Source organism: Eriocheir sinensis, chromosome 56 (assembly GCF_024679095.1).
Source record: "Eriocheir sinensis breed Jianghai 21 chromosome 56, ASM2467909v1, whole genome shotgun sequence".
NCBI classification, from domain to species: Eukaryota; Metazoa; Arthropoda; class Malacostraca; order Decapoda; family Varunidae; genus Eriocheir; species Eriocheir sinensis.
In genome coordinates this window covers 5,079,699-5,103,431 of record NC_066564.1, presented here as the reverse complement: position 1 = coordinate 5,103,431, position 23,733 = coordinate 5,079,699, and the positions used below count along the sequence as shown (strand labels likewise).

The 23,733-nt window shown below is 40.5% G+C and overlaps 2 protein-coding genes across 10 annotated transcripts in view; one reads left to right on the top strand and one right to left on the bottom strand.

The window, feature by feature from the left end:
* The window catches only part of LOC126984194 (thyroid receptor-interacting protein 11-like), a 165,845-nt gene extending 163,783 nt beyond the window's left edge, over positions 1-2,062 (top strand). For all 9 annotated transcript variants that reach the window (XM_050837691.1, XM_050837692.1, XM_050837689.1 and 6 more), the window contains 2 exons: positions 544-687; positions 801-2,062. In XM_050837691.1, the coding sequence (XP_050693648.1) occupies positions 544-687; positions 801-1,091 (435 nt within the window). In that variant the 3' untranslated portion in view covers positions 1,092-2,062. The remainder of the gene's footprint in view (positions 1-543; positions 688-800) is intronic.
* Positions 2,063-9,125: 7,063 nt separating this feature from the next.
* On the bottom strand, positions 9,126-22,381 carry LOC126984193 (ubiquitin-protein ligase E3B-like). The gene is made up of 20 exons (XM_050837687.1): positions 22,206-22,381; positions 20,265-20,434; positions 19,702-19,854; positions 19,401-19,503; positions 19,013-19,237; positions 18,554-18,742; positions 18,038-18,229; positions 17,519-17,740; positions 16,864-17,140; positions 16,533-16,704; positions 16,067-16,163; positions 15,278-15,472; positions 14,897-15,042; positions 14,126-14,262; positions 13,262-13,425; positions 12,891-13,028; positions 12,239-12,493; positions 11,809-11,973; positions 11,563-11,662; positions 9,126-10,798 (listed from the first exon to the last, which is right to left on the bottom strand). Exons 2-20 carry the CDS (start codon positions 20,423-20,425, stop codon positions 10,614-10,616), a joined length of 3,276 nt encoding a protein of 1,091 aa, XP_050693644.1. The 5' UTR covers positions 20,426-20,434; positions 22,206-22,381; the 3' UTR covers positions 9,126-10,613.
* Between the last annotated feature and the right edge of the window lie 1,352 nt (positions 22,382-23,733).

The following is a 23,733-nucleotide window of genomic DNA, read 5'->3' as shown; positions in this document are numbered from 1 at the left end:
GACACACTCATTGTCTTGGGCAACTTTATTGTTACTACTGCCACTGACAGGGTTGGCTATGCCTTGCGTGTTGGTCTTCATGGTGCTGCTACCAGGAACATCAACAGCTCACTCCTACTAAATTTTGGAAGATCCAGAAGGTTGAGAATTAGAGGTTCTTGGATTCAGAAACTTTGCTGGGCACATTACTAAGTTTCAAGCTATTCATAACATTATCGATGTAATGTATTTTTTTCCCCTCTCTTTCTCTATATCTTCCTGTATTGCACTTCACACTCCCACACTTACTGAATGACTTGTGTGATACATCCCATACCCTCTACTACCTTAGATCAGATTGGGAAAGTAGATGAAGATGGCATACATACTGAAAACTTCCTTGATTGCATACATAAAACAAATCATTCCCCATCACTTATCTTTCAAAAGCTGGTATATCTCAGAAGTCACACCCCACAAGTTTTTGACATTAGATTGCTATATATTTACTCTTCAAAGGAAATTACTGTCTTAGGCTAACCGTTGATTTTTCTCACCCACCAGTCGCTGTCTCAAGCCTTCATCAGGTTCCTGGAAGATGAGTCGAGTCCCCGCCCGCAGCCTCGCCTTCCAGCTGTACAGATGGCTCAGCAGACCACTGAGAAGGCTGAAAAGAAAGCACAGGCTAAGGCTCAGGCTGCAAGCAAGGTGAGCAACATGTAATAGAAATCCTCCTCCTGAGTGCACTGTAATTTGAATGATACCAGCATTTATACATTCAGGGCTTTTGATACCTTTCCTAAGAGTAAGTTTTGTTTCAGATTAACCCGTTCATCAGCAGCGGGGACACCCAAGTGCCTGGTGGTGACCGCAGTTCACGAAACTCTTCCCCTCTCCTCGCTGCAGCCTCCACCCCCCCTACACTGCCCTCTCTGGCTCCTCAACAACACCAAGCATCCTCTCCCCTATCCACTCCTTCTCCCCTCACCCCAGGCATGGGAGGCAGCGTTCAAACAGGAGCAAATACTGTGTCAACTAACAAGTACCTCACTAGCCTCCTGACACCTGATGCTGCCAAATCAGATGAAAATGCTAATAAACAATATACTTAAAGCAGAGAATATTCTTGTACTTTTTACTAAGTGGCTCATGAGTCAAAAGATCAGTCAGTGAAACTAAAATGATGCAAACTCTACAGATTGGGAAACACTGTGATAAGATTTGTTATAGGTTGTTCATATTTTCATTGAACGTCGGTTTGAGTTGGGAAGGATATTGCCTTGTGGTCTATGCTTGGAGCTAATTCTGCTTTGTACAGTTTAGTATTTACATGAATGCTACAGTCTGGAGAAGGGAAACAAAAATACTAAAACCCACAACTGTATACAGCATTGGTATACAAGCTACAATATTTCACACAGGTGTACAGCGTGTTGAGGAAAGACTTTTGTACGGTGTATGAATTACATTAATAAAACAGCTCAGTGGAGATGCTCAGACATAACCTCTGGAATATATAGAGTGAAAGGTTGTAAAATATATGGTTAGATATTATAGCACACACTCCTAATGTGACTCCCTCCCTGAGTTTAGTGCCAACAGTGAACTAGGTGCAGCAAACACTACTGTGTGCTTCCTTAATAGTTGTACCATTACACTTAGTGAAGCCAAGTGTAATCCAAGGGATGTTGCCATCTGCAAGGAAAGTGTGGAAGTAAAATCTGAACATGCCTAATGTTCCTGAACACAAGATTACTATGATGTGATATCAGTGGGAGTCGAGAACCAGAGTGTATAGTTGATATATATAAAGCCAACAAAGCTTCATAAACTGAATATTCAACTCAGGCTGTTGTATGTTCTCTATCTTTGTATTAAGGGGTATAATGTAAATTGCTTGAAGAAGAGATCTAACACAATGTGAGAATGAGTTGAGATCTCAGGAGTGATTGTGTTGTGTCTGCACTGTGTAAAATGTTATTCATAATCACTCCTGTTATCTAGTGGTCTTGTACATAAATAACATTTTATAGATACTTTTTGCTTAATTCTCACTCAAAAAATAAAAGAAATATACAATTAATTTCTAGTTTCTTTTCCCATTAAGCATCTTGCAGTCCAGTGTACAACTTGACATAAGAAGTCACCCTGACTTTCCTACCTATCTATGAATATGTCTTTAATGCCCTGCTCCCTCACAGGAAGAGGAAACATTCCAACAAATATGAAGTCAGAGAAAAATAAATTCAGTTAGGCAAAGGATACTGTAGAGACAGTGATGGATGACAATTTAGAGACTGAGAAAGAAATAGAAGAGCGGCCTACAAGCCCTGTCCCTGGACTCTCACACACTCTCCCTCCATGTGGATCAGGCTGTGGGGGAGGAGGATATTGCCACCATGTGGGGTGACCACTTCGAGGGCACCCTGAACTGTGTGGCAGACATGGAGACGTGGGCCCTCCGGAGTGAGCTGCACAAGGTGACGCTGGAGGGCTTTCGCAATAAGGAGCAAAGGGAGATACTACGGAAGCTCTCCAATAGTGAGGTGCTGGGCGTTGATGGACTTCCCTCTGATGCCTTCAAGTATGCTCCTTCCAGCCTGGTCTCTTGGCTCTGCCTCTTCATCAATGCCTGCATCTGCCATCAATACAAACCCTCTCAGGTCTTGGCAGTGCAAATAGTACCCTTGCTAAAGAGCAAGATAAAAAAACTTGCTCTCTAGCAATTATAGGCCCATTGCCATTGTGGCTGCCTTGTCAAAAGTGATGGAGAGGGCAGTGTTGCACCGCCTGTACACGCTGGACAATCAGTTCAGTTACAAGAAAGGGCACAGCACTGAGATGTGTGTGGACGTTGAAGAACATCATTGAGTACTACACTTCCAGGGGCTCACCTGTCTATCTTCACTTCCTTGATGCCAGCAAGGCCTATGACAGAGAGAACTACTGGAAGCTGTTTAACCCCATTATGACGTTGATGCCGCTGGCGTCAGATACAGTCGTCCCTCACATAGTACGGTTTCAGTTTTATACGGATTGTCGTAGAATTTTTTTTTTAGGATTTTTAAATTCCCGCTCGTCACACCAAATAGCAATGACATGAATGGCAACACTTCTACCCATGGAGGTAGAATTGGTGGAGTCGACATCAGCCCAATTAAGTGAATCCACCGAACTGTCATTTTTAGGGCCGCAAGATTGTGGAAGCCTGCCAGGTGTCAGGTGTCATCAGGTCAGGCTCCCCCTTAATGGGCTCGGCCAGGCTTTTCTCACCTGTGTATCCCTCATCTTCTGGCCCTAAAAATGACAGTTCGGCGGCTTTACCTCAATGAATGGGATTATCGGCCCAGACTGCCACCCATGCGCATCTCCTCAGTCCATGTGTGTGCACATCAGGAGTAGAGAAAGTATGTGGAATGTATGCCTCCATTCCAGAGACAATCACCTCTGTGATGCGCTGAGCACACACAGAGGGGTCTCTCTCCTGGAAGCAGTAATCATTCCACGGGAAATCGGAAAAGTACATCCTCAGGTTGTCCCACTGAGCTGAAGCAAAATGCCAGAAGCATCGCCTCTTCGGTGGGTCCAGAGGATGTACAGGAGCGATAGGACAGGATACAGAAATAAGGTTATGATCGGAGGAGCCCAACGGAGAGAACAGTTTGACAGAGTAAGCAGAAGGATTAGAGGTGAGGAAGTCAGGAAGAGGTCTAGAATGTTGGGCCGGTCTCCAAGACGGTCGGGAATACGAGTAGGGTGCTGAACCAACTGCTCTAGGTCGATGAGGAGAGCAAAGTTGTAGGCTTGTTCACCTGGCTGGTCAGTGAAGGAGGATGAAAGCCAACGCTGGTGGTGAACATTGAAATCTCCCAAGATGGAGATTTCAGCAAAGGGAGAGTGAGTCAAGATGTGCTCCACTTTAGAGTTCAAATAGTCAAAGAATTTTACATAGTTAGTAGAGTTAGGTGAGAGATAAACAGCACAGATGTATTTAGTAATAGAATGACAATGAAGCAGGGTTGGTGATTTTTTTGATTTTTTTAAAAAAATCAAAAAAATCAAAAAATCATTGATTTTTTTGATTTATTTGATTTATTTGATTTTTTTGATTTTTTAAAAAATATATATATATATATATATATATATATATATATATATATATATATATATATATATATATATATATATATATATATATATAATATATCTTGAGTGATTGAAAAAATTCCATAGTTACTTTAAGTTTGAGTTTAGGGCGTGTAAGTGTGAGCACAGTCAAGGATCCTGATACATACGTGTTCAATACTTGTTTGTAGTTGGTACAGGACCAGGTTTAGGACAGACAGAGTTGCCTGAAGTTATTTTCATGACAGCATTTTATATTATTACCACACAGAAGAATATCTACTTTTATTCTGTTACTGTTTGGTTGCTAACCTTGGTTATTATTATGATACATTGAATCCCAAGTTAGTAAAGACTAAAGGAGGCTGATTTTTACCATCTTTGGAGCACATCATTTAACTTATGGAATACTTTTTCAAAAAAAAAAAATCATGATTTTTTAAAAGTAAAAAAAATCAAAAAAATCAAAAAAATCATGATTTTTTTAGTAAAAAAATCAATGATTTAATCATTTGATTAAATCAATTTGATTTAATCATTGCCAACCCTGCAATGAAGTCTTAGCCAGATGGTGGAAAATTCAGAAGAGTCAAGGTCGTGGGCACGAGAGCAAGGCTGCAGAGAATGGATAACCGGTAATGCTAATATGCCCCTTCCACCCGCAAAAATCCTGGCATCGGGCCCCCCAAAACTCTTTTTCCTGGATCCACGCCTGCATCCAAGACTAAGGGCATGTGTAATTGTGGAGATTGACTCCGCGCCTCCAAAATACGATATTGCGCCTCCATATTATATTTAAGGGACGAAATACATGTCCCTCAACCATAATGTGAAGGCGCAAGTACTTAAAAGAAAAAGGCCTTATCCCCTTCCCCTAACGATCCTGGGGGACCCGTGGGTGCAATATTGGAGGCGCGTAGTGAATCTCCATATTTACCGATTTCTCTATTAATCATACGCCCTTGATAACATGACGGGCTGCTTCACTGACCTGGAATGTGACTTTCGATTCCATCTTTGGGGTCGTCCTGGGCGGCTGTCTTTGCCCCCGGCGTCACCAAGACCTGCGGACCAGTACACATGTTGCCCGAGTGTCCTGCAGCTTCCTGGCCCACACTGCACCGCTGACGTGACGGGAAATACGGCAAAAATGACCCCGGCAGCCGAGCACCGCCCTCACCCCGCTGCTCCACCGGCTGCCTGGCCAGGAGTGTCCCGGATGAGGCGGGAAGATGGCGGACGCAATAAACCGATGCTTCGATGCTGCTGTCCGAATCAGGTGTCGGGGATCATGATTTGATTTTTCTGTTTACCCATGTATCTGTCTATCTTTTTATATATTGGCATACGAGACCAATGACTATTAATTGCACTTTCTACTTTCTTTGCTGATGTACGGCTTCTGTTAGACTTTGTTCAGTGTTCGGCTGGTCTTCCTCGAGCTTCATGATCCTTTCAACATTTAACGCGTTTTCAAAAGGGTAGATCAGGTGGTTTGGAACTCTCTACGTATTTCCATCTTCTGATGAAATCTGATGGTATTGCTCTTCCTATTGTCAGATTGATAAATTAAAGGACGACCACATAAAAATATTTTGCTGAGAAGTTGAGGTGGGAAAATTAAATTGAAAAAGCCAACTCCGGTGAAAAGGGCTTAATTGTGGCAGGCTACCCAGAAGCCACCCGCTCAGGTTGTAATTGTATCTGTAAAAGACCGTCCTGGGTGGGGGCGGTCAAAGGGGTGCCCACAAAGCTCGTGCATAGAGTAAGTCGGTGGATCCTGCCAGGAGTTTACTTGGAATTTGAAAGTGGCCTGCATGGAGACTTGCTCTTAGGATCATTAAAGTTTATGGCATGTGCTGAACACAATTGAGGCTTCTCTCACTAGGTAGAACATCCTGATACAAACACAGATATTGCAACAGATCAGTGAGGTCTCTACGTGAGAATCTGATAATGTACTATAAGGTATTTATAGTATGTATAAATGTACCAAGACTGAAAATTAGTATTACTTTTTTTGTTTCTTAATTAAAGAAAACAGTGTGTACAGGCTTCTTCACAGACTATTGTGGTTTGCCTGGGCATAATTAACATTTGGGTCGCCATCAACACTGAAGGACCGCTGCCCTGGCTCACCCACTGGTCCAGACTTGAGGCCACACACTACGGTACATTCCCCGGTCCCTAAAACATACATCGCTTGCTTTCTGCTTTGGGTATCATGTATAATTCAAATACATTCTTAGAGTCCTGACTCATTTAATTATATGGTATATAACATGAATATACAATGATGGACTACCAGTTCAGAACTCTGGATGATGATGACAATGATGGTGGTGGTGGTGATGATGATGATGATGACAGCACTGCATAATGATGATACATTAATCAATAAACATCATTTTCAACATGTAGCATCGCTGGTTACATAATTGCATATACTGCGAAACAACAACTACTTAACTCATAAATGTGACCACACTCTTGGGTAGATTTATGAGTTATCCTAAACAAAAAGTAATGTACATGGGCACACAACTAGAGAATGAAGAAATACGAACATTTCTGCAACATGTTTCATTTGTAATGGATGTAATTCTTCTCATGCTAAACCTGCAGAGTATATATTGCCATTTACTAACCATTGTGTGTGGGTGTAGCTTATCAGCATGCACCTGGTCTACTGCTGGCCTACTTTACAATGCAACAGACCTACAATGACTGTATATGCAGTGAACCACACCCTGAGCCTGGAGCAGCTATGTTATTCAGGACAGCCAGACTGTGTGTGTTCTGACCCTGCTCATCGTGCCCTCAAAGGGTAACACAATAGCCTGTTCATACACCTCTTCATACACTACTAACACACTCCAGTCCTCTTGCTCTGTCACGCTCTCTCCTTACCTATAGTATTGTGAGTCAAATTTGGCACTGCAGGGTGGGCAAAGCGACGTACCCCCCCTCCCCGCCATATAATAATAATAATAATAATAATAATAATAATAATAATAATAGTAGTTTTAATTCACCCAGCAGCATATAAAAAAACAAGACAAGAAGTCAAACGAGATACATATATGCTTAAATAATTTACAACCTTTTAATTAAATATGCGTGTGCATGGCACGCTCATGCACAGTCTACACGAACAGAAGGCCCAGCCACTCCCGCAGCACAGATCCACACACATGGGCCGAGCTCTGTCTGACGGAGGTGATGATGGAGTTTCCAGATTGCTCCACCCTACTCCTCATACTGTACGCGGCATGGCAACGCAGCACAGCCAGACAGTTCATCCCGTGCACGGTGCAGGCCAGGGATGAGCTAGTCCATCTAGGAAGCCCCAGAAGCCGCTGAAGGATGTTATGACAAACTCTAAGACGGTTCATGGAGGCAGCTCTATACCGCGTCCACATCCAGTTGCAGTAGAGAGTAGCAGTGGCTCCTGAATAACTCCAACTTCACCTCTGTGCTGCAGAAGGAGCACCTCTTCCACCCTGCAACTCAGTCCCTAACACTTATCAGCAAAACATGGATTGTATCTCTTATGACTTTCATCACCATTTTCATTCAGCGTACTGAAAGGAGGAAGTAGGGACATAGAGGTCGGCCCTTGAGGGAGCTACAAGCTGTACTCAATAATGTTCCAGGCTCAAGATGTGATTTTCTACATATACATTGCTTCCTTCCTCACTGTCCTTCAAGCAGTCAAATTCATGGACATCAATCACTCCTTTGTTGCACAGCCTCTTTTCCATACTTTCACAGAATTAAACACACTTATCCACATCCTTTTTTCAAGTACAATAAACCCTCGATATAACGTACTAATTGGGGGGAACTTAGTCCATTATAAGCTGTGGAAATTTTAGAATACGTATAATAATATTGAAGAATCTATTAAACGTAGGTATAAAGTTTTTCTATCGTGTATGTTGTTTGCACATTGTCTGTATAGCCGCAGAGCACACTTGGCGCCGAACTGCGAGGCACTGAGGCTGCCAGGTTGGCAGTGGGGCCCTGCGGGGATCTTGAGGAGGACCTCACCCCCCTTAAGCTGTGTCACTACCAACACTCACAAACACTTGGCTGTTTTCTGTTACATTTACATCCTGGATTGACGCATAAGACTTTCTTGTGGTGTAAACAGGTTCTTCATTTGAATGGGAACCAGAGGGAGGAAAATATTTCATCAGGTGGGCTGAAAAAGACTACAGTAACTGAGGGATGGGACAGCAGATAAAGGGAGGAGGGGCAGGTAGCTTTATAGCAGATGCTATTGTAGTTACCGGGCGCGGCTGGTTGAAAAATTATTCTCGGTCGGTCCCCGTGGATTTCTGACCCTCTGATCTTGTCCGTTATATCCGAAATCCGTTATAAGCGGGTCCATTATATCGAGGCTTTACTGTATCTATATACTTAGCTAACTTAATCATGCGAGCCATAATAAATAAACTTCCTTTTGCAGTCATTCAGTCACCTAATGGTACAGAAATATTCCTTTTCAAATGACCTTTATAAAGATATTCCACTGTTTGCTCTCAATCCCTCTTCTGTCACTCATAACCTTGCTTTATGTTCTGCTGAATAACAATTGGCACAAAGCTGGGAACATGAGAACACAAAACTACTGATATTTCCATCACTTTCCAACTAACCTAACTGCATGCCTCACCCCCTTTTTGCGGCCACACTGCACACGATTTTCCACTCTTGCTCATCCCTATTCTGTCCAAATCCCTTAAAAGTCAACCAGCATCTTCAGTCTTTTATCCCTTCTGCTGGTAAACTCTGGAACAGCCCTCCTTCATCTGTATTTCCTCCTGCCTACGAATTGAACTCTTTCACATGAGTATCAAGACACCTCTCGTTCTGTTTTTTGTTGGAGCAGCATCTAGTGGGCTTTTTTGTTCCAGTTTTTGTTTTTTGCTCTTGAGCTGCCTCCCTTGCTGTGTGAGAAATAATTGCTCCACTCTAAATATGGACACACAAGGATATAAGGAGACCACAAAAGGACTGTTCTCATGGCAGCTCCTGGAAACGTTATTACATTGTTTTTCTTTCCCATCCATAAATCTAGGTAATCCGTATTTAAAACTTTCAATCATATTTGTACTAATTACATGACTGCTTAATTTCTTGTATTCATCCACCACCCTATTTGTAAACCAGTTTTTACACATCTCCTTGAACACGAATTAATCCAACTGAACAACTTTTCTTCGTGAGAGGACAAAGCATCAGAGATATAAATAGACTAATGTGTATGGGAATTCATGACGCCTTATTCCTTACAGGGATTACCTTCCTGAACCCGATCTTTGCCTCATACAATTTCACTCAAATATCATATCACGTCCTCTTAACTTAACAGGAAATCCATATCAATATCCCTTCATGCCTTCCTCGCCTTGCTTTGTCCAAACACACACAAACAATCTGAACCAAGGAGGATGTTTTCTGGTGGTCTACGTTGCCTATAAGTGTGTGCATGTCTGTGGTGTCTGCATAGATTGGTAACTTTTATTCCACTAACATGAGCTATGCTGCAAGAAATTAAAAATATATATAGTATACAAATAACTTCCGTGTATGATTATATACATAAGTAATGTCTGATATGGTTCATACACTTTAAAATAATGAACAGCTGCTGTAAACTTTGATAATAAAGTTTATATGGGGATGATGATGAGGCGAATATTCCACTAGTCTAAGGGGGATTTAGAAGTGTGTATGGTACATGGAACAAGACCACAGGAAAAACTAATAGTAATGGTAAATTATGATCTACAGACATCATAAACAAATAACAGACAAAAATTCAAGAGGTAACCTGGAAAGTAACAACAAAATATAACTGACAGTAGTATAACCAATTTTCATCACTGTTATTAATGCAACTCAGTGTAAGACTTTTTTTTTTTTTCCAACCCATGTTCTGTGTTGTCTTTTATACTTCCGCTGACGTGACTGAGGGGAATTTATATGTTGTTAATCATCTGACACTTCCCAATGAATGGCTGCCTACACTTTTTTCTTATGATCACTTAAACAACTTAAAATACACTTCAATACCTTAAGTCTCATGGAACAAGTTTTGTTATTTCTTAACCTAAATATTCAACATCCAATCCCAAGTAAAAAATATAAAAAATACCTTCAACTTTAATTTTTCTTTTAATAAAACAGAATGGTGATGGTGACGGTGGTAACCATTGATGATGATAATGATGATGCTGATGATGATACAGATGATGATGGTGGTGATGGTGGTGGTGGTGGTGATAATGATGATATGATGATGAAGGTTATTGGCTTACATAAATGCAGTGATATATTTCACATGTTTTAGCACACTTAGCTTCCTCCTAATCTTTTCATGTTTGTCATTCTTATACTCATCACATTAAAGACTGAATTCCATGTGCATCTTTGCCAATAACATACAGCAACACTGGATAGGGAACCATGAAGTATATGTGTGTGTGTGAACTTTACCCTTAAGACAGTTCAAACCCGGTGTTGCTTGTGATGGCATAGCGAAGTTTGTCTCTCAAGGTGCTCTTCCGCTGGTAGTTTGGCAGCTTGAGGAGGTTGAAGCATGTGGAGGAAGTCGGGAGTCTGTTCACAGGGTCTCGTTTCCTTATTGCAAAAAATCCACGAATAACGCTTCCTATTGTGTCCCCTGAGAAAGCACAAATGTCAATAGTGTTAGTTGACGATGCAAAAGACTGCTCAAAAAAATACTATAAACACCCACAGAAAAACTATACAATGCTGTTACTATTATACAAATGCCCAATGATAAACTTTATAAATGCTGAAACTATTATACAAACACCCAATGAAAACTATGTAAATAAATAAAATGAGAATGTGTGTTTTTGTTGTTTCCGTGACCTACTAATGTATTAATAATGTGTTTTTCTAAGGTTAGAATAACAAAATCCCCAAAATAGGCAGACTTTCCCAGTGTCCAGGATCATAACCCCCCTCTTACTATTGTTTCTTATAGGGAAATTGTTTAAATAACGTGATTTTAAATAACACAACATCTCCAGGAATGTAATGCTGAAACTATCATACAAACACCCAATGAAAACTATGTAATGCTGAAACTATTATACAAACACCCAATGAAAACTATGTAATGCTGAAACTATTATACAAACACCCAATGAAAACTGTAATGCTGAAACTATTATACAAACACCCAATGAAAACTATGTAATGCTGAAACTATTATACAAGCATCCAATGAAAAACTATACATATGCAGAAACTATTATACAAACACCCAATGAAAAACTTTACAAATTCCTGAAACTATTATACAAACACCCAATGAAAACTATGTAATGCTGAAACTGTTATACAAGCATCCAATGAAAAACTATACATATGCAGAAACTATTATGATCCCAGCAAACTGACAATATTTTTACTAACCTGTATCTTCATCATCACCAACTTCAACACAACGAATTGAAAAAGGCGGCTCCAGGTTTGTGAATCCCAGGAGCGGTGGTTTGGAACAACTAGTCACAAACTGAAAAGGAAAATTTGGATGTACCTATTTAATAGCAAATTTGAGGGGAAGTTCTTTTCACAAAATTATAAGACTCAGTCACTGTTTTTCTAATGTCCATGACCTGACATCTGCTAAATAAAAGTTAAAATGTACAATGAACCTACCTTGAGAAACAGTGCCCGCTCCTCCTCCTTGAAGTCCCGCTCAAGAATGTCCCACAGCCAGCAGACCACCCGGTGCTTGTCGTGGAACCCTCCGTAATACAGTGTGTTTTCCCGCAGGTCTTTGAGGTCCACGGCTACATTGTCACCAGAAATCAATCGCTGAAACTGTTAAGGAAAAACAATCTAAAAATGGGAAATCATGGGCATTTCTAATTATACCTGATTTACCATACTGCTTAACCATACTTGTGCACATCCTTGAAAGAAGTAGTACAGTATCTTATAATGTCAGCAAATTACATTAGTAAACTAAATCAGCCATACAAAAGCAGGATAAATAATCTTATTCTGCCATTAACTTATTTAAGCAGTCATCCAGCAATTATTAACAAGTTTTTAAGCAGTTTTTAATTATTAAAATATAACTTACCTCAGGTACTGAAAATAATGACAGCCACTCTGGTGTGATGATGGACCGGAAACCTCTGATGAAGGCCTTGGTCTGATCTCTTATCTGAAGGTGCATCTTGAAGTGAGCCATCAGGTGGATGTACACAATCTTGTTGTCATTGGTCACTGGGATGGACTTTCCGCCTGGCCTCAGCTCGTGAGTAATGATCTCGCCCAAACAGTCCTCATCATAGGAAAACGTCAAGTCCAGGTCATTTACATCCCCTTCATAATGCTGCAGGAAAGATAAATGCCGAAAAAGGATATGAAGGTTTTTATAATGAATTAAGCTCTAATATTTAAACTATTGAAGTTGTCTACACCAGTTCTTTACCCATTCCCAGATGCTAACTATATACAAGGGCCTTGTCTGCCCTTATATGGAGTAGGTATCTCACCACCGGGAAGATGCCTACCGGCGCAATAGGCAACAACGTAAAAAAAAAAAAAAAAAAAAAAAAAAAAAATGTGTGGGTTAACTTACAGTCTAAGAAATGTGCTAGTCTGTACAGGCATGGATCCACTGCTATTCAGATTACTTGTGGACTTTTATTGCATACTTAATGTTAATGAATACAATTTCTACTATTTGGTCCTTTATAAAAGTATGGAATTTCAACAGTCCAACTCACCTTTATGTAGGTCATTGACTTGTACAATTCTGGATCTAAAGAAGGCAACTCGTCTATGGAGGAGTACAAAGCTGACTGTTGTTCTCCTAATACTTGACTAAGGAAGAAGGATGCAAATGGACAGTCAACAACAATGCTCTGAAAAAAATAATGAAATTGCATGTATTAGTTATGAATGGTTCATAGAAACTTTTGGTGAAAAAAATGTAACATGAGACATTCAGAAAGCATCACTTTCCTAAATTAAGGACTGCCTGGGCAGCAGAGAATGTGTGTAGTACTGTCGACTGATGATGTACCAGAGCTGGCTGGTTTCAACACCTTCAACACAACACATGACTTTGATTTTCACATAAAGATATTTCACAAACCTCATATACTGCTTTTCCCAACATCCGGCCAATGAATTCAAAGAGCTGAAGGTGGTTTTCTGTCATGAATGAAGTTGGGGATGGATAAAGTCGCTCCTCACTTGTCAGACGAAACAAGTTCAGAGATGGGTCAAACACCCTCTTGAGTGTCTCTTCCAAGAACTCTGTAAGGAGACACAGGTTAATATTAGTAGCTGAGGAACTGTAAGCAAGCATGGAAAAGGTTTACACAATGAAAGAATGAACAGGAAACAAAAAATAGTGTGATAATGACAGTTTCTTCTGGATCATCCAACACATTTAGAGGGACATGTGAAGTCATCCTCCTCCTCATCCCACTTCCCACGCCCTAGATATCATGATCGAATGGGTTAAGCATGGTACACTGAGATGGTTTGGACAGGTGATGAGAATGAAGGAGAATGAATTTGTGAAAAGAGTGTATGAGGGAAGGATTGAGGGAGGGGGAAGACTGCCTGTGAAGTGGATCAATTAGGTGAGAAAGTATTGGAGCGAGAGTTGGAAGTAGCAGGATTGAGTGTGCTGAGAGGGAATGCCAGAGCAGGGAGAGACAGAGACACTTGTTACAGGTTTTTAAGGTGGTTATTGAACTGGATGCGTGTAACTGTTTGTTTGTTAAGGCGCGAACTGTTACCTCACTCGTCACAGGGCCGGTGTTAACGTGGCCTGTTTCAAAAGCTGATTGCAGTTGGTGATGATAACAAAATAGCCTTTAAATTAAGTGATGTAGATTATGTATGGGCTGAGCAGAAGCCTTAAGAGATTAAGAGATTGGGATGATGCTGATAATATTGATGATGATAAAGCTGTTGATTACTTAACAAAATCAGCAAGTGATTCCACCTTTAAAAACACCGTCTTGGTCAATGCCGGCTTCATCCAGGCCTTGCTCATTGATGAACCGCACCCTAATCATGCCCTTGAGAGCCCGCGGGGAAAGAGACGCCAGTTGCTGGTAGCCGTCCTCCACCAGGCGGGACCTGCAACATCAGGTCAACGTCTGAGCACCAGTCTCTTGGTCTGAGTTCCAGAAATGACTTTTTATCTGTGTGACTCATACTTGAATTTTAAATATACATTTTCATGCTATCAAGTAAATGTTTCATTCTGGTAAAGGCAGACTGGGCAAACAATATGAGCAATCAACCTATTCTGAAGTACTCCAAAGTTCTTCACTGGCTGCTATTTAGACAAAAGCTAAATAACTGCGAAGAACAATAAATAATAAGTAACGAGAGTCATTCATGTATAAATAAAAAGTCTTTATGTCCCTTTAATAGGGAAGCACAGTGATGATTCATATGGTGGGCTGCTTTGGATATTATATTGTAGGTGAGAAAGGCGATGTGAATGCTGCAAAAAGGGAGGGCATGGACAAGAAAAAATGGACAATCTTCTGGTAAGGTTACAACCCTCAGGGGAAGTTCTTGGGGCAACAGGCTAGACAGATATAGATGGATAGTTTCAGATAGTTCACCCTTAAACTCTTGACAAAGAAGTGACAGATCCATGAACATGGAAGTATTGCTGCCAGGTCTACATCCACAACTGTACTTGTGCTGTAAACACATATGATGCATGAAATATTAGTCAACCAGTGTTCCGTCACCTCACCTGTGCACCGTGATCAGCGTGGAGTGAGGCGAGGCACACGAAGCATCACTCAGCCCCAGCTTTGCCTTGTTGTTGGCCACATACTTCTTAAAGAGCAAGACTCGTTCCGTGTGGGGGATGATGTGCGGCATTTTCTGTATCAGTACCTGGGAATTATAACCTTTAGCATTATCATCATCATAACTCTGTTTCTCACGCCCAACAGGGAGCAGTGCACACTTAGCCACTATGGCCATAAAGCATACACAATTTTAAAGACATCATATTACTTTGCAGTAACCATCAAGCCAAAAAATTAATTAGTGTTGTTTAGTTATAAATAATATGACTGAGATCAAAACTAAATTTAAATGTCAAAATTAATTTCAGAATCCACCTCACCTGAGCCTGAGCGTCTCCTTGCTCCAGGTCCATCATGAAGGACGACACTCTCACTTCTTTGATGAGCCAGTGAGTGTCTGGCACATAGTTTCTACGTGAATTCCTCTTGTACAGGAGAAGCAAGAGTGTGTGCAAGGAGACAAAGAGTGGACTTCCTTGTACATTACGCACATCCACCAAGCCATTGTGAATTATCTGTTGGGTAACGGCAACAATAGATGAGGATAATCAAGCATTAACACCAGAATGACAATGATAAATATGAACTATCATAACCATGCAGTAAGAACCCTTTATGTCAGCATTCTTTAAGTTGGAGTTACAGCTGTGGCAGCATGGTATTCTTTTTTTATAATTTTGAGCAGCAGCTGGATAGAAGTCAGCAGAGTGTAATCTACTTATGCAGAGATCCAAACTCTGCCCAGCAGCATGCCACTGTGACACACACAAAAGGGCAGAAAGAGTAGTCTTTAGTTGGCACTGTGCCTTGGATTAGAGGCTCGGGCCAAAAGAGCAAACAATCACCGTGCTTGCTGGACCACTGGTGACCGGATTAATGGACTTATACTGCATATATGAAAAAAAAAAGAAAATGTAAAGCCAGGAAATAATGGAGATAACACATGTGGAATATGCAAACAAAAATGGTGATAATATCTTGAAATATATTTGGAGATGGATATACTTCCTACAAGTTTACCAATGGCATCATTGATGATACTTCCTTGTGGACAAAATAACTTTACTGAAGAAGCCAATCGCAACTTACCCATGTGCAAAAGACCGTACCTTATATGTAAAGTTGTTCAGGAATGCTGACATTGTTGTATAATCACTAATGGTAAAAGGTCTCTGCTGTTCATACATCTCCAAGTCATCCAATACTCTGCAGGAGGGTAAGACTATAAATAAAATGTGATATGAAAACCCTACAATCATTTTAATTATATGCTTTCATGATGCTTTCTAAAAGGAAGCAAAACTAACCATATATAAAATTAAAGTGCTGAATTTTCACACCCCACCATGCAATCATCAGAAAGGCATTACAAAGCTATAAAAGTGAACATTGTACTTCCTTGGAGTTATCTTTAATAGGCACTGTCAAGAACTCTATTAACATGTTTTCCAAACCCTCTTAATAAATGACCTTAAGTACCATCAATACAGTGGGAAGAAAAGAAAACCCTTGGACACATTAGAGCAACGGTGGCACCCAAGCGAGCACCTGTATACACCAGGTGATGAAACTTACGTGACAAGATGAGCGGTGGCGTCACAAAACAGCATGAGCATGTGAAACTCTGGTGCTGTGGCTTTCGTTGACACCGAGAGTAGATCCAAAAAACTTTTGAGTCCGCAGGAAGGACCCAATGAAAGCAATACTTGCCACAGTTGTGAAACCATGTCACTTTTGTAGCATAAACCTAAGAGAGAAAAAAATCCATAAAAGTTATCAAAATAAATTACCAAAATTGTTCATAATATACATATTCTATAACAATTTTATTTCTAACCTGCCCTTCCAAATAGATAAGGCTACCAGGATAAAGTACAAGACAACAATTGCCCCTGAAAAGACTTGCCTGTCAGGATATCAATCTTCAGCTGTGAGAGAGTAGTGATGGCGGAGTGGTACATGGAGCACACCATTGCCGCCGTGGCCACACCCCGGGAGCCAAGCTTGCGGCTCCCCCCCCAGCGCGTGCCTCCTGAACCAGCAGGGCTGCTGGACGTGAGTCGCCTGTCCAGCGCTCTTTTCATAATGTTTGAGGACACATACGACCCAATACTAGTTAAGGAGGAGGTTGTCGAGGATGATGTAACTCCCGAGTGGTTACTTGGCTCATTGGGTGACAGCTCCTGTGGAAAATTATATATAAAATGTTTAAAACATCTAACAAAAAATATATGCTAAACAAAAAAAGTCAAATTCATATTTTCAAGATTACTTAGGTAAATTCTAACAAGTTCAATAAATGTTTCTTTATTCCATATGACAGGTTATCTAAAATCAAGCAATGTGTAGATATAATATCCATATTTTAATCATAGTAACATTAATGAGAAGGGATTAGGTCAAAACTGAGCTACACTGCACATGCCAAGCTGTGCTACACAAAACCCCTCTGAGCCAGACTAAGCTTTCTCCAAAACAAGCTGTCACATGATGCTGCCCACACTCTCCTAAGTAAGCGTCCAAACATATTTACATTAAAATTTTCACGAAATATTCCTTACCTGTGCTGCAATTAAGCTGGCGAGGGATGAAAACATGACTTTAATCACAGCTCCCGACCAAAGAAGCTGCAGCTGTGATTTCACTAGCTCCAAGGACTCATCAAGGTAGCTGTCGATGGGCCGCGAGAACCAGCCAAGCACCAAGTGCCAGTGGGTCAGGCTGCTGCTCTGCTTGGTTGTGACGTACTCGCCACACTTCTCAAGCAAACGCTTCACTACAAACTGATCAAAAGAGACAGTCAAGTGTTACTGATCCTCATACTTTACAATCTGCAGTAATACTTCATGTGAAAATCCTTCAATTTTGCTTAAAATCTGTTTTGAGAAGCTTGTAATATTACTATTTGGCTTTTTCCATCAAGTAACTCCCCAGCCTGTCTTAGGAGGATATGGTCAGATGATAAGATGAGATACTCAAAACTCCACTAATAACCTATGGAAAGGAAATAGTACAAAAACTCTTCAATAAGATGCACGCCACATCATTTTACAAAACAGATCGAGTGAAATAATACTTACATTAAACTCAGGAAATGCTAACTTTGGCAGTGCTCTGTCAGTTTCTTTGTGAGCCAAATGGACAAGATTTGCTAAGAGGCAGAGAGCGTAGGATCCCTCCAGAGTATTGAAGATGATGCGCAAGTGTTGTTCTGTTTGTACAAATTGAACCACTCTCTCAAATATGTCATTGGTGCATAACATCTGTAAAGCCTGCAAAGAAGAAATATTTTACAGTTCTCTTTCATAATACAAAAATCAAAAAATAAATATATAAACAAAATAATGCAATATGAAGTTAAATACAATAGTCACCAATTTGTTTGTGAACTAATCACAAGGTCAATTAAAACATAAGGAGTGCAAGAGGCTGTTATGCATATACAAGGCAGCTCCTGTCCTAAAAGACTAAATATATCTGTGAATCATCTCATTTTTTTTCTCTATATACATTTCCATGTGTTGGAATGAAAAGTATTTTAAAGCAGTTTCCTTTTTAAGGATAATACCAATCAACAGTAGCTGGACACAACTGACCTCTGGCGCCAAGGTGTCCAGGTGGTGGATGAGGGCCGGAACGCTCAACATGTGTATGGTCAGGAGAGAGAGAAGCTTGTCTGAGTAGCTGGCAGCTACCAGAGGCCGCAGGGCCAGTGTTATTATGGTGGTAATGGCGGGACCACGGAGAAGTGTCTTTTCTCTACACAAACCATGGACAAGGACTTGCTGCAAAGGAGTAATATCCCTGAATTGCTTGTACACATCAATAATTAGTCACTAATATCTACTAATATAACTCTGATCCCTTCCTGGAATTCCAGAGGGTGGCCAACCCTAAACCTTGTGTTCACATCTGACTGTGTTAGATGTGGGCATCTCCCAGAACAAAAAAAATATGTTGTGTTGCATGATGGTACTGTATGGTATATGCACATGATACTCTGACTCCCTAAAACTATGTAAACTGTGTGCCAGCTACTGATCTAGCATACTTACATTCAAAGTGCTGTAAAGGCGTCTGGACACCAGGTCTCCCATTACATTTTCAGTGAGCTTGTTGAGGGATGGCTTCAACGGCTCAAAGCTTTGTATCCGTAAAATCTTCCATGTGTTTGTACCGGTAAATGTGAGGAGGAGGTGCAAATAAAGCGACATGAGGCGATTTTCTTTGGGAAATTCAGGATGCAAGTCTCCCAGAATTTCACAGGCAAGATATAAAATCTGTAAAAAGAAGACATTTCCTTAAATTTCTCTTCATTAAAAAATTCTAATTTCTTTATTTACTAAATCTGTTATTGACACAACTGTAGACCAATGGAGCGCCCTTCACAGGTGTCCACAAGAAAGCCTCAACCTTCGCTGAAGCCTCTTCGGGAGCACTTACATCTTTTATCTGATGGATCCACTGCAGTGTCAAGTCCTTGTTCATGCCACAGGACACATAGGTTAACTTTATATTATCACTATCCATACTTGCCAGCAAGTACCTTGAAATAAAGGAAAGCATATTCAATTTAACATACAAACATTGCTTCAGCTCAGTGAATATACAAGTGTATTACAGATAAAGGCAATACTGTTAAAAGCTTTCAGGAAATAGTTCTACATTTGCAATGTTTAGTTGTAAGGAAGGTAAATTCAGATAAATAAAGATTATTATTACTAGATAAAAAGATCATGATTACCTTGTGAGGATTTCAAATCTCTTTTCATCCCTTTTCTCTTTATAAATGTTGATGAATCCAAGGATTGCTTGAAAGGCATCTAAAGCCTGTGGCAGGACAGGCGTCTGGTCCGGAGCAATCGGCTCTGTGCCAAATAACTCATCAAACTTTTCCCTGAAATTTTTCATGGAAAATGTCACAATCAGCAAAATACTAAAAGCTGCAATACATAATACTGAGCAATCAAACCTGCCTGCAAAACATCCAAACTCATAAACTATGACAAACAGTACTCATTGCAACCCTCAGAACATACATTGGTTGGTAGCAGTTTTGCTTTACTATAAATAATCACTTTTATAGAAAAACTACAAAATTAACTGTAGATCCATGATCAAATCATATAAAACAAATACATAAACATATCACTGACTGCATTAAAAATGAAATGCTTCATTCTATAATTCTATTCAAGTTTGTGTAAAGAAAAATGAAAGAACATAAAATACATCAGAATAAGTGACACACTCAAAAAACATTCTCAGAAGAATGTTAAGTGTGAACACAACAATAGTTACCCTCACCTGATCTTTCTTTTCCGAGTGACCCGAATCAGCCAGCCGCGGACCGCTGCCTGGATCTTGGTGGCCGCCTCATCCCGCCTGCGCTCGGCTGCTCGCTCCTCCCTGGCCTCCCTCGCAGCCTCCAGAAATGCACCGCGGTTTGATTCATTGGTTCCAAACATTCTTGGGAACTGAAAGCAGGGAGGCAAACCACTCATTCGTGACATTACTGTCTGTAGATGAGTACTTTTAGATCTTGGGTGGTATGTGATACGCACCACATAACACCAAAATTCTTCTTTAGTGATTTTAAGAAGAATAAATATAGTGTTGATATGTGGGAGTTTTTCAGGGGAATATGGAGCTTACCACAGCCTTCTCTGGTGCCACAGACAACAAAGGCACAGCGTGAAACATATTACACATATTCATCATAAACAAATGAACTTAACAAATTTAATAAAACTAAACCTAACCTATCTTAATATTACCTAACTATAGCTAACCTTCCTAACCTGATCCCCCACTGCCAAAATGCAATGTGCTAGATTGCGCTCATAAACTTTATTTACCACTATGTTGAAGGATCTTTAGTCTTCTGAAAGCCAATAATTACTGCACTGCATTCTGGAAAATAAAATACAACACATAATGTCAATATTAACCTCATGTGAATAGCTACATTTATTTCCATATTAGCCTACAAACTCTCACCATGACCGCCTACTTGAATGAACCTGGAGGGTAGAAATAGGGGAGGGCCAGGAACCAGTGAAGGCTGTGCTAATATCTAATATACTAATATCGGTAGAAGTTGGTAGGAAGACATCTACCGAAATGGGTGCTTTACTTTACTTACTCAGAAACTGGTCATACTCACATATACTCATAAGAAAGAGGAATGAGAGGAAAGAGGAAAAGAAAAGTAAATAGGAAAGCAAATGTAAAAAGTAAAGAAAGTATAGAAAGACTAACGAATAAAGAGTAAAGAGAGAAGAGTAAAGAAAGGGTAAAGAGGAAAGGAAAAGTAAAGAGGAAAAGATGAGTAAAGAGGAAAGGAAGAGTAAAGAGGAAAGTAAAAGTAAAGAGGAAGAATATAGAGCAAAGGAAGAGTAAAGAGGAAAGAAAGAGGAAAGAGGAAAGAGTAAAGAAGAAAGGAAGAGTAGAGGAAAGGAAAAGGAAAGAGGAAAGGGAGAGTAAAAAGGAAAGGAAGAATAAAGGGGAAATGAAGAGTAAAGAGGAAAGAAAGAGTAAAAGGGAAAAGAAGAGGAAAGAGGAAGAGGAAAGAGGAAAGGAAGAGGAAAGAGGAAATGAAGAGTAAAGAAGAAATGAAGAGTAAAGAGGAAAGAGTAGAGGAAAGAGTAAAGAGGAAAGAGGAAAGGAAGAGGAAAGAGTAAGGAGGAAGAGGAAAGAGGAAAGGAAGAGTGGAGGAAATGAAGAGAAAAGAAGAAAGGAAGAGTAAAAAGGAAAGGAAGAGTAAAGAGGAGAGTAAAGAGGAAAGAAAAAGTAGAGTAAAGGAAGACTAAAGAGGAAAGGAAGAGTAAAGAGGAAAGGAAAAGTAAAGAGGAGAGTAAAGAGTAAAAAAAGAGTAAAGAGGTAATGAAGAGTAAAGAAGAAAGGAAGAGTAAAGAGGAAAGGAAGAGTACAGTATATAGAGAGGAAAAGAAGAGGAAAGAGGAAAGAGAGTAAAGAGGAAAGAGTAAAGAGGAAATGAAGAGCAAAGAGGAAAGGAAGAGTAAAAAATAAAGAAAGCAAAGGAAGACTTAACAAATAAAGAGAAAATGGAGAGGGATAAAGAGGAAAGAGGAAAGGAAAAGTGGAGTGGAAAGAAAGAGTAACGGGTGAAGAGTAAGGAAAGTAAAGAAGAAAGAAAATGATGAGTAAAGAAAATGAATAGTAAAGAAATTTAGAGGAGTAGGATGGAGGTGGAAGGACCTACACGATACCCCCCTTCACACGCACCTTCTCCCCCTTCACCGGACACTTTTAACACGCAGCATCCGGTGGAACCTTCATTTCTGCACTCAATATAGGTGCTTCGAGGCGTGGCAGGGCTGGCAGGGGCGGGCAGGGGTGGGAAAAGGCTTGGCAGGGCGGAAGACGCACAAGACAGCTGACTTCCTCCTCTTCCTCTGTGTTGTGGGGCGAATTTCAGCCTTTCTAACGGCACGCCTGTCACTCATCTGTTGGGGGGGGGGGGGGTGACTAAAGAGGAAAGAGGAAAGGAAGAATAAAGAGGAAAGGAGGAGTAAAGAGGAAATGAAGAGTAAAGAGGAAAGGAAGAGTAAAGAGGAAAGGAGGAGTAAAGAGGAAATGCGGAGTAAAGGAAAGGAAGAGTAAAGAGGAAAGGAAGAGTAAAGAGGAAAGAAAGAGTAAAGAGGAAAGGAAGAATAGAGGAAAGGAAGGGTAAAGAGGAAAGGGAGAGTAAAGAGGAAAGAAAGAGGAAAGAGGAAAGGAAAAGTAAAGAGGAAAGGGAGAGTAGAGAGGAAAGGAAGAGTAAAGAGGAAAGGAAGAGTAAAGAGTAAAGGAGGAGTAAAGAGGAAATGAAGAGTAAAGAGGAAAGGAAGAGTAAAGAGGAAATGAAGAGTAAAGAGGAAAGGAAGAATAAAGAGGAAAGGAGGAGTAAAAAGGAAAGGAAGAGTAAAGAGGAAAGAAAGAATAAAACGGAAAGAAAGAGTAAAAAGGAAAGGAAGAGTAAAAAGGAAAGGAAGAGTAAAGAGGAAAGGAAGAGTAAAAAGGAAAGGAAGAGTAAAGAGGAAAGAAAGAGTAAAGAGGAAAGGAAGAATAAAGAGTGCAGAAAGGAAGAGTACAGAAAAGTCCAAAGTAAGCAAAAGTGAAGAAAACAAATGGAAAGAAAATAGAAAAGCAAGTCAGTAGAATCAAAGTGTACAAACAGAGTGAAGTAAATAAGTGTACTCCCAGCGAGTGCTGCTCCGACACCAACTCCGCTCCTTGGATGTGCCCACCTTTGACCTGTCCACGCTAGCTGATTACGGCGGCAGGCGTCCATCCCTCACGGCAGGAATCTGTCATCCGCCTCACCTGTGCCTTCTTCAGGAATATGGAGCAGCTGACGTGCCTGTGAAGCCCTCACAGGACGACAGGGCTCACGTGAGCGACTAGATCGCCGCGGCCCAAAACAAGTACCAAGGAGAACCTGAGAAGCAATACAAATCGGAACAGCCCAAAAGAAAAAGATTTCATACAGCAGTTCTACTCTTTTGTGGCTCAACCTCTCATCACCGAACACCGGAAGAAGCTGATAAAGGGAGGGCAAGGAACTAAGTCGTACAGAATTGTCCCATTTAAAAACAAAAATTGATACACACTTAAACCTTTCAAGACAGTATGTACTCTGCAGGGTGATCAAAAGCTCTGTATACTATTACTTAACACTAAATCTGCTATGAATATTATTTCCTTAAGATTAAATGACAGGACTAAAGTTGCAAGTTCCTCCTCCCCGTCCCCACACCCTCGCCTGCCCCTA

Excerpts from the sequence above, each read along its gene's own strand:
- LOC126984193 (XM_050837687.1), bottom strand. The coding sequence starts at position 20,425 with ATGTTTGGAACCAATGAATCAAACCGCGGTGCATTTCTGGAGGCTGCG. Across the intron at positions 14,263-14,896 it reads ACGCTGATCACGGTGCACAG|GTCCCGCCTGGTGGAGGACG; the intron begins GTGAGGTGACGG and ends CTGATGTTGCAG. Across the intron at positions 11,974-12,238 it reads CATTATTTTCAGTACCTGAG|TTTCAGCGATTGATTTCTGG; the intron begins GTAAGTTATATT and ends TTTCCTTAACAG.